The sequence below is a fragment of the Saccoglossus kowalevskii genome, chromosome 12, assembly GCF_978046115.1.
Source record: "Saccoglossus kowalevskii chromosome 12, keSacKowa6.1, whole genome shotgun sequence".
Taxonomy (NCBI): domain Eukaryota; kingdom Metazoa; phylum Hemichordata; class Enteropneusta; family Harrimaniidae; genus Saccoglossus; species Saccoglossus kowalevskii.
Window position 1 is genome coordinate 35,007,779 of NC_140652.1, and position 10,519 is coordinate 35,018,297.

At 37.5% G+C, this 10,519-nt stretch overlaps 1 protein-coding gene across 1 annotated transcript; it reads left to right on the forward strand.

Annotated features, from left to right (window-relative positions):
- Positions 1-28: 28 nt before the first annotated feature.
- On the forward strand, positions 29-10,169 carry LOC102802004 (uncharacterized). Its single transcript, XM_085506247.1, has 7 exons — positions 29-198; positions 914-938; positions 4,393-4,512; positions 6,483-6,635; positions 8,054-8,173; positions 9,182-9,298; positions 9,478-10,169. The coding sequence occupies exons 1-7, from the start codon at positions 67-69 to the stop codon at positions 9,585-9,587; spliced, it is 777 nt and encodes a 258-aa protein (XP_085362373.1). The 5' UTR covers positions 29-66; the 3' UTR covers positions 9,588-10,169.
- The last annotated feature ends 350 nt before the right edge of the window (positions 10,170-10,519 follow it).

A 10,519-nucleotide genomic window follows, 5' to 3' on the forward strand; every position in this document is an offset into this window, starting at 1 on the left:
GCAAATGTAGAGATACTATATAAATGAAAGTTCGCCAGGGACGAGTTCACTCGATACCCTAGTAAGATGTTTCGTAACGTAATTCTTCTGTGTGTATTGTGTCTGTGTGTGGCCACGGTTTTGGGCCTGGTGAAAAGTAAGACGAAAAACGAGATTCAAAAAGTGCTTGACGGTGAAAAATCACGCAAAGTAAGCAAGGTATGTATCACTCAAATTTGACATTGTCGTTCTCTAAATATCACTTTTGTCACCGGTATATAAAGAAATACCTGATACTTATTCACGAAGTTTTGAAAGGAAAAACTCTGAACTCACAAACACTGGTAGAATAGAAACTTGAATTTACGAACCGCAGAAGGGTAAAAACCTAAATTTACGAGATAGAGTAGAGTAGAAACTTTAATTCACGAACTCTGGAAAAAAAAGAAATCTGAATTTGCGAACTCACGCGGCGAAACATGGCGGATGTAGGAATTTTCCAACACTTTCAATATTATAATTGGCCTATAGAGGGCGTTGTTGGCGAAAATTGTGCTGAATGAAATAACACTGGATGTAATTGTACATGCAAATTCCCTGTTGAAAAGCTTGAGCACATTCAATTTATTTGGGTTAGTTTTGCATCTTGATAAAACCACCTCGTATGATTTATCGTAAAAATAATGTATTGGATGAAACTTTAAGTATTGCAATATTTTCTTAACGAAATACTGAAAACAATACTTTCCAATTACATGTATGTAATTCTCCCCCTGGCGAGAAGAACTCTTTAAATTTGATGGAACACAAAAACTGGTCTTCTTTCTCTTTGAAAATAACTTTGACGACGATGGTAGTTAATAGTTAGTTAACATGAATGGAAATAGGTGTACGGTTGAATGCAATAAATATCCCTCTGTATTCTTCTTTTCAGACCATTATTGCAACCCGTGACGCAGGTAAGTAAGCTAAAGTAATTGAGTTCGTCATAAATCTGTTGACAACAACGTTAACATTTCGACATTGACATTTCGCTATGGGAGTAGGAATAATTATACTACACAGCCTTTTGCAAAGTTTAATACATCTTGATACACACACAAAATGAGAAATATTATCAAAGATCACTTTTTCCGATAAAGTGAGTCACATACGACGATTTCTTCTTAGAATGATTCTGTCTTAACTGTCTAGTATATGGCTTTGTTATCCACGTTTATCTGATTTTTTTTTATTTTACGCCAACAACCAACGCGAACATAACAAATAAAATGCTTGATATGTTTTCAAAACAGTAGTTCATAGTCCAAATAAAAAAAAATATCAACAATTCTATGTCGGCAGTGAAAGGGGTGCAAATTTGGAAAGAAAGCTCATGCATCTTCAATTAATTGTATGACGCTACGGTATCTATTATAATGATACTTGCGGTCGCACTTACCACAATGTTAATTTAATTACCGGAGACAGGGCTTGTTTTGACTGTCTCTGTTTAATCTGAAGGTAATGTAATGTACTAAGACATCTGAAATAATTTCGTTTCATACACGTGTAGATAGTTGATTTGTCATACAGGCTGAACTTATGCTCCATAACTGGGAGTAATCGTTGGAATCAATGCTATGAGGACTGTGCCACTTGTAGAGATACATATCTGTGGTGAATCGTTGCATGCAAATGACCTTGATTACTTGTTATGTTATGACAGGACATAACCCCATTCTCATACCACATAAATATAATCCCTGTACGCCTCAATCACTTACATACACGCCTTAATAACTTTCCATGGATACCTTGATCACTTACCATGTACGCCTTGATCACTTACCATGTATGCCTTGATCACTTACCGTGTACGCCTGAATCACTTACTATGCACGCCTTCATCACTTACCGTGTATGCCATGGTCACTTGCCATGTACGCCTGAATCACTTGCCATGTACGCCTCAATCACTTACCATGTACGCCTTCATCACGTACTATGTACGCCTTGATCACTCGCCATGTACGCCTCCATCACTTACCATGTACGCATTGGTCACTTACCATGTACGCTTTCATCACTTACTATGTACGCCTAAATCACTAACCATGTACGCCTTGATCGCTTACAATGTACGTCTTAATCACTTACCATGTACGCCTTAATCACTTGCCATGTACGCCTTGGTCACTTGCCATGTACGCCTGAATCACTTACCATGTACGCTTTCATCACTTACTATGTACGCCTGAATCACTTACCATGTACGCCTTGATCATTTACAATGTACGTCTTAATCAATTACCATGTACGCCTTCATCACTTACCATGTACGCCTTGGTCACTTGCCATGTACGCTTGAATCACTTACCATGTACGCCTGAATCACTTACCATGTACGTCTTAATCACTTGCCATCTACGCCTTGATCACTTGCCATCTACGCCTGAATCACTTACCATGTACGCCTGAATCACTTACCATGTACGTCTTAATCACTTGCCATGTACGCCTTGATCACTTGCCATGTACGCCTGAATCACTTACCATGTACGCCTGAATCACTTACCATGTACGCCTGAATCACTTACTATGTACGTCTTAATCACTTACCATGTACGCCTTAATCACTTGCCATGTACGCCTTCATCACTTACCATGAACGCCTTAATCACTTACCATGAACGCCTTAATCACTTACCATGTACGCCTTAATCACTTGCCATGTACGCCTTCATCACTTGCCATGTACGCCTGCATCACTTACCATGTATGCCTTGGTCACTTGCCATGTACGCCTGAATCACTTACCATGTACGCCTGAATCACTTACCGTGTACGCCTTAATCACTTACCGTGTACGCCTTAATCACTTGCCATGTACGCCTTCATCACTTACCATGTACGCCTTGGTCACTTGCCATGTACGCCTTCATCACTTACTATGTACGCCTTGATCACTTGCCATGTACACCTGAATCACTTACCGTGTACGCCTTAATCACTTACCATGTACGCCTTCCTCACTTACCATGTACGTCTTAATTACTTACCATGTACGCCTTGATCACTTGCCATGTACGCCTTCATCACTTACCACGTACGCCTTCATCACTTACCTTGTATGCCTTCATAACTTAGTGTACGCCTGAGTCACTTGCCATGTACGTCTTAATCACTTGCCATGTACCCCTTGGTCACTTACCATGTACGCCTTCATCACTTACCACGTACGCCTTCATCACTTACCTTGTATGCCTTCATAACTTACAGTGTACGCCTGAGTCACTTGCCATGTACGTCTTAATCACTTGCCATGTACCCCTTGATCACTTACCATGTACGCCTTCCTCACTTACCATGTACGTCTTAATTACTTACCATGTACGCCTTGATCACTTGCCATGTACGCCTTAATTACTTACCATGTACGCCTTCATCACTTACCTTGTATGCCTTCATCACTTACAGTGTACCCCTTGATCACTTACCATGTACGCCTTGGTCACTTACCATGTACGCCTTCATCACTTACCACGTACGCCTTCATCACTTACCTTGTATGCCTTCATAACTTACAGTGTACGCCTGAGTCACTTGCCATGTACCCCTTGATCACTTACCATGTACGCCTTGGTCACTTATCATGTGCGTCTTAATTACTTACCATGTACGCATTGGTCACTTACAATGTACGTCCTAATCACTTCGCATGTACGCCTTGATCACTTACCATGTACGCCTCAATTACTTACCATGTACGCCTTGATCACTTACCATGTACACCTTAATTACTTACCATGTACGCCTTGATCACTTGCCATGTACGCCTTCATCACTTACCATGTACGCCTTGGTCACTTGCCATGTACGCCTGAGTCACTTGCCATGTACGCCTTAATCACTTACCATGTACGCCTTGGTCACTTATCATGTGCGTCTTAATTACTTACCATGTACGCCTTGGTCACTTACCATGTACGTCCTAATCACTTACCATGTACGTCTTAATTACTTACCATGTACGCCTTGGTCACTTGCCATGTACGCCTGAGTCACTTGCCATGTACGCCTTAATCACTTGCCATGTACGCCTTGATCACTTACCATGTACGCCCTAATCACTTACCATGTGCGTCTTAATTACTTACCATGTACGCCTTGATCACTTACCATGTACGCCCTAATCACTTACCATGTGCGTCTTAATTACTTACCATGTACGCCTTGATCACTTACCATGTACGCCCTAATCACTTACCATGTGCGTCTTAATTACTTACCATGTACGCCTTGATCACTTACCATGTACGTCTTGATAACTCACCATGTATGCCTTGATAACTCACCATGTATTACTTGGTCACTTACCGTGTATGATTTAATCACTTATAATATGTACAATTCTGCCTCATTTATGTACAGACTGCACTGAGACTTGTTCCTTTAGCAACGACGGTGAATGCGATGATGGTGGTCCTGGTTCTATATATAGTTTGTGTGCCCTAGGAACTGACTGTGCAGACTGTGGCGAAAGAACATCATGTTAGTAATTTCCATATCTCCGCAATTAAACACACAACCAAACAAAACATCAAGTACGACAGTCCCAATAAAACAAATCATTGCGGACTCCAGTCGTCCAAATAGCTAGTCAGCGGGCCCCACTTCAAAATAAAATTATTTTCTCTTAAGATTTCTTTTTCAACATTCATTTTATGATAAAATGTGTTAAAGTTAAATTTGTATAATGACTTTTATAGAACAAGTATTAAAATGAGATGATTCAATGGAGTGCCTTCCTCTTGGATTCCAAATAACATATTACCGATGTCAGTGTACAATATTTTTATGTAGTTTTAAAATTCCGTCAATTAATTAATTAATAATTAATTTCTCCCAATAATCGCAATTTTGCACTCCCAGAGGTGCTCTATTTTTTTTTCTTTTTTACAATATTTAGATTCATCATCAGTTTTAAGTTTGTTCTGGAACAGGTAATAATTTGTGGCAAGAATACGATGTAAAATTTTAAACTGGAAATTTCTCAATTTTTTCTTCTATTGTAGTTTTATATTACCAAATTTGTTCCCAATCTGCCTGATTTGTATCTTTCCATTTGGAAATTTATACCGGACTCCCATACCGTGTTTTAACCAATAAATTATTAATAAAGCATGTGTTTTCCCTGTAAAATTAGGACTAGGGGTGCCTGGACATTTGTACCTGCTCACATACATTATCTTCAAGAAACTTTACCAGGATCGTGGAATTGTATGCAATATACTCATATTTATTTATTTATTTATTTATTTGTTTATTTGTTTATTTATTTATTTATTTATTTATTTATTTATTTATTTATTTATTTATTTATTTATTTATTTATTTATTTATTTATTTATTTATTTATTTATTTATTTATTTATTTATTTATTTATTTATTTATTTGTAAACTGTTCGTATGACATTAGGGGGCTTCAGGTATTATACTGATGACCTATGCATTCTATTCCATGACTTAACCACTGTCTATAAATATACATATACACATAAATAAATTTCTCGTCCCTTGTTTAGCAGAACGGTGTAAACCCCTGAACTTTGAAATTGTTCTAATATGTGAAAACATACGCACTCAGAGAAATTGATAGAAGTGCTTTAATTGCATACCGAGACTCGCGCATGAATATTGCAAACAATAATAAGTAGAAAACCTAGATATAAATACAAAAATAGTGTTAGGAGCGTACAGTACGAAGTAAGCATACTACATCTCAAAATATAAACTGGTCGCCGAGTTTTCGAAACCCCATCTAAATTCCAATACAGTTCACATATGAAGGGCGCATTGAGTGTTTACGTTATGCCAACTCATAAATATTAACATGTTTTTATAACTATTATCACGAAAGTACAATATAAATTAGGCGACATGAATAAATTAGATGACACTCAGAGAGTGCAAACCTTTGGTACTTTGTTGGCCAAAATTTTTAAAAAACTGCCTGAAAAAAATAATAAAATAAGTAAAAGAATGTGTATGATGAACATAAATAATTAAAAACATATTTTTAAAGCCCAAACTAAGATCTTATTTTATTCAGATTAGTTACCTCTGTGACCTCACTTGCATGTAAATCTAGTTAGGATTACTAAAGAGTTCCTCTTAATTAAATATACTTTGTGGGTTTAAAATAAAGAAAAAGTTTGGTAAATATTGGTTATGCCTAAACAATTCATGCCAAACGGTCAATGAATGCTGTCCTTTCCAGATGACCTTGTTATTTTTCCATCATTCATCCATTGATAAGCCTGGTCAGACCATAAATTGCTGAATTTCATTTCATTGGTACTAACACTGGCTAAAACAGTAAAGTACAAACAGTCATATTTGGATATAATATAATAGGTGGTTTTCTGGTCCTCTTCTGCTATATCCATCCGAACTGAAACTATATATGTCATAACCACTTGTCATACCATGTGTGCGATTCTCCGTTATTTATGTACAGACTGCACTGATACTTGTTACTATAACAACGACGGTGAATGCGATGATGGTGGTGCTGGTTCTATGTATAGTATATGCGACCTAGGAACAGACTGTGCAGACTGTGGCGATAGGGGATCCATACAACCAACTACACCAACAACTAATAATAATTGTGAGTAACTATGACCGCACTATTTGTATTTCTATTCAACTGGTGTTTTGTTTTAGATTTGCATTTATATCGAATCAAAGAAACTGTAAAAAATACCTGAAGGCATAATAGAATAAGCAAAAGTGCAACTATTAGATTATGAAGCCGATTTTTAAACTTAAAACGCGGTGGTCGTCGCGCAGCGCGTGTTCCAATTTCATATAAATAAACAATGTATTTTACACGCGTTGTATACGTCGCTATGAGTCTCATATCGAACAGAACGCGGCGCGACGACCACCGCCCTTTAATTAATGTTAAACCAGATGCAAGATACAGAATATGAATATTTACGCCTTCATCACTTACCGTGTACGCCTTCATCACTTACCGTGTACGCCTTCATCACTTACCGTGTACGCCTTCATCATTTACCGTGTACGCCTCCATTACCTACCATGTACACCTTGATCACTTACCGTGTACGCCTTGATCACTTACCATATACGCCTTCATCACTTACCATGTACGCCTTCACCACTTACCGTGTACGTCTTAGTCACTTGCCATGTACTCCTTGATACTTACCATGTACGCCTTCATCACTTACCGTGTACGCCTTCATCACTTACCACGTACGCCTTGATCACTTACCGTGTACGCCTTCATCACTTACCGTGTACGCCTTCATCACTTACCATGTACGCCTTCATCACTTACCATGTACGCCTTCATCACTTACTATGTATGCCTTGATACTTACCATGTACGCCTTGATCACTTACCATGTATGCCTTGATCACTTACCGTGTACGCCTTGATCACTTACCATGCACGCCTTCATCACTTACCGTGTACACCTTGATCACTTACCGTGTACACCTTGATCACTTACCGTGTACACCTTGATCACTTACCATGTACGCCTTGATCACTTATCATGTACGCCTTGATCACTTACCATGTACACCCTCACCACTTACCGTGTACGTCTTAGTCACTTACCATGTACGCATTGATACTTACCATGTACGCCTTGATCACTTACCATGTACGCCTTGATCACTTGCCGTGTACACCTTGATCACTTACCATGTACGCCTTGATCACTTACCGTGTACGCCTTGGTCACTTTCCATGTACGCCTTGATCACTTACCGTGTACACCTTGATCACTTACCATGTACACATTGATCACTTACCATGTACACCTTGATCACTTACCATTTACGCCTTGATCACTCATCGTGTACGCCTGATCACTTACCATGTACGTTTTAATCACTTGTCTTCTATGCCTTAATCGCTTACCTTGTATGACTTGATCACTTACCATGTATGCCTTGATCACTTACCATGTACGCCTTCATCACTTACCGTATATGCCTTAATAACTTTCTGTGTACGCTTGCAATGTATTATGCGTTATTTATGTACAGACTGCACTGATACTTGTTACTATAACAACGATGGTGAATGCGATGATGGTGGTGCTGGTTCTATTTATAGTTTATGTGACCTAGGAACTGACTGTGCAGATTGTGGCGATAGAACTCTGAGTAAGTAATTCCCTCTGTAAATGCACGTAAAGCCAGCCTTTATACGCATGCGCAAAACAGAGAACTATAATTTCTTAGAATTTCTTTCATTGTTGAAAAGTGTTATAACTGAATCTTTCGGCCAATCACAAATTTGAGCTGATTGATGTGGTTTCTTCCATACTTTTAATTTTATTCCGCGGCCAAAATACGTACTTTTCTTGTCTTGAACAAGAAACAGAAATAACAAAACACTATATAGTTTTTCTAACCATGTCTTCTAACCACACTAGTGGCTATGCATTTGTAGCAAGGTTGAACATTGTTCAGGGATATTTTCTTATTAAGATGGAAACGACAAGTATCTCTAAAATCACGTGACAAATGTTACTTCAAATTAAAATAACATCTCTATAAATTAACGATAATGTCTGATGAACAACAGATCGTAAAACAGCGGTAACATTGGTGATGATATTGTATCTCGTGCACCATTTTAAATCTATAAATGCAACCAACGGAGGCCCATTTCAGACAAATTCACATACAGGGAGACTAATTAAAATTTTAAATTTCAAAGCAATGGAAAACGCTGACTTCTGATTTAATGTGTGTTTATACTATGTAATAACAAGCAGGTAGACACCAGGGAAAAAAGACTTTCATTTGTACACCAATCCCTAACCCTAACTCTGCAGCCCCCCCTATTTCATATAGCTCTCTAGATACAATATTTCTTTACTGTATCTTTATGTTTAGTTTTAGTTTTTTAGAATAGTTTGTTATACCTTTATTACATTTGTATTCACCTAAATTGAATTTCTTTCATATGGTTGTAATAAAGAATCATCTTATATTATCTTTTATGTGTCCTCAAGAAGGTCATATACCATTAATTGGGGGGTTGAAGAGTAGACGTGGGGTCAGAGTTAGGATTAGGGGTGAAGAGTTCAATGGAAAGTTTTTCCCAACACAATGAATTATGGATATAACCAATTGTCCGTTATACAAATTATGTCTTATTCAAAGCTGTGTGCACCAATGAATGTTACTGGAGTTACGACGGTGAATGCGATGATGGTGGACCTGGTTTTGCCTACAATCTATGTGTTTATGGATCTGACTGTGAAGACTGTGGTGGCAGAGGTATGTATAAGCAGATATTTCATTTTGATTTTTACAGGGTAGAAGTTATATGAGAATTTCACAGAGTATGTGAGTATATCAACGTATATGTATCAACACAAACCTGCCAACACTATTAGATTATACAATGTGATATAGGGGTCATAGGTCATTTTTTATGTCTCATATATCTTTTACAGCGGGTTTATCAAAGCGTTCAAACACCCCGACTGCCAGGAAGAGCGTGTTGATGCAGAAGATGAAAAAATCCAAACTTGGCACTAACAAGCAAAGAATAAAAAATAGATAAAATCATCCACGAAATTGAAGCAAAAGTTGGTCTTGATCCGTGCTGTAACTGGTCTTGAATATGATTAAACATCACGTGACATATAATCAAGTAATGAATACAATATAAATAATTGATTTCCTAACAAAAATATTAATAAGCAATATTTCTAATACAAATCTTAATTGGAGAGGTCAGATATGTTAAACAGGAGCAGTGCTGACAATCTATATGTCAACATTTTTTTTTGTGAGCGAACTGTTACTGTATTGCAATACATTTTATGTAACGTGTTGTGTATTGAAAGTGTATATGATTTGTATATGTTTCCAAATAGAGAATGCTCTCGGTAAAGTGAGCCTTAGTGACAATATTAACATATCCATGTGTAAACATTATTCACAAATATACCGTTCAATCGATACAGCATATTTACGTTGAAATATAAGTTAAATAACTATTGTGTAATTCTGTACCATATCGCGAATCTCGTATAATTTGAAAAATGGACCACACTCGCCTCTGCCTCTGCCATTGATGTGATCTAATGTAATATTATAGTATAGTGTTTTTAATAATAAAGAGCATGATAAAATGTAATAACTGTCTTTTAGCCATGTGTGTTGCATACAGAATCAGTTTACACTTGGAGAGAACGAAGTTATATACGTCTTTATATTTGAAATACGGTAGGTGGCAGTAAAGAAACTTCGTATGGATGTCCCACGCATACAAATTAAAAATTACTCCATAGCCCAAATATAATGTTCGAAAACATATTGATCGGTTTTTGAGTTTTTTCAGTGTTGTAGGTAAACCTTTATTAGCAAGACTAAATTTCTTCAAGCGTTCACGGCGGCGGTGGTCATCGCGCCGCGTCCTGTTCGATATGGGACTCATAGCGACGTATACAACGCGTGTAAAATACATTGTTTGTTTACGTGAAATTTGAC

Coding starts and splice junctions, on each gene's coding strand:
- LOC102802004 (XM_085506247.1), top strand. CDS start 67: ATGTTTCGTAACGTAATTCTTCTGTGTGTATTGTGTCTGTGTGTGGCC. Junction 939..4,392: donor TATTGCAACCCGTGACGCAG/GTAAGTAAGCTA, acceptor ATTTATGTACAG/ACTGCACTGAGACTTGTTCC. Junction 8,174..9,181: donor TTGTGGCGATAGAACTCTGA/GTAAGTAATTCC, acceptor TCTTATTCAAAG/CTGTGTGCACCAATGAATGT.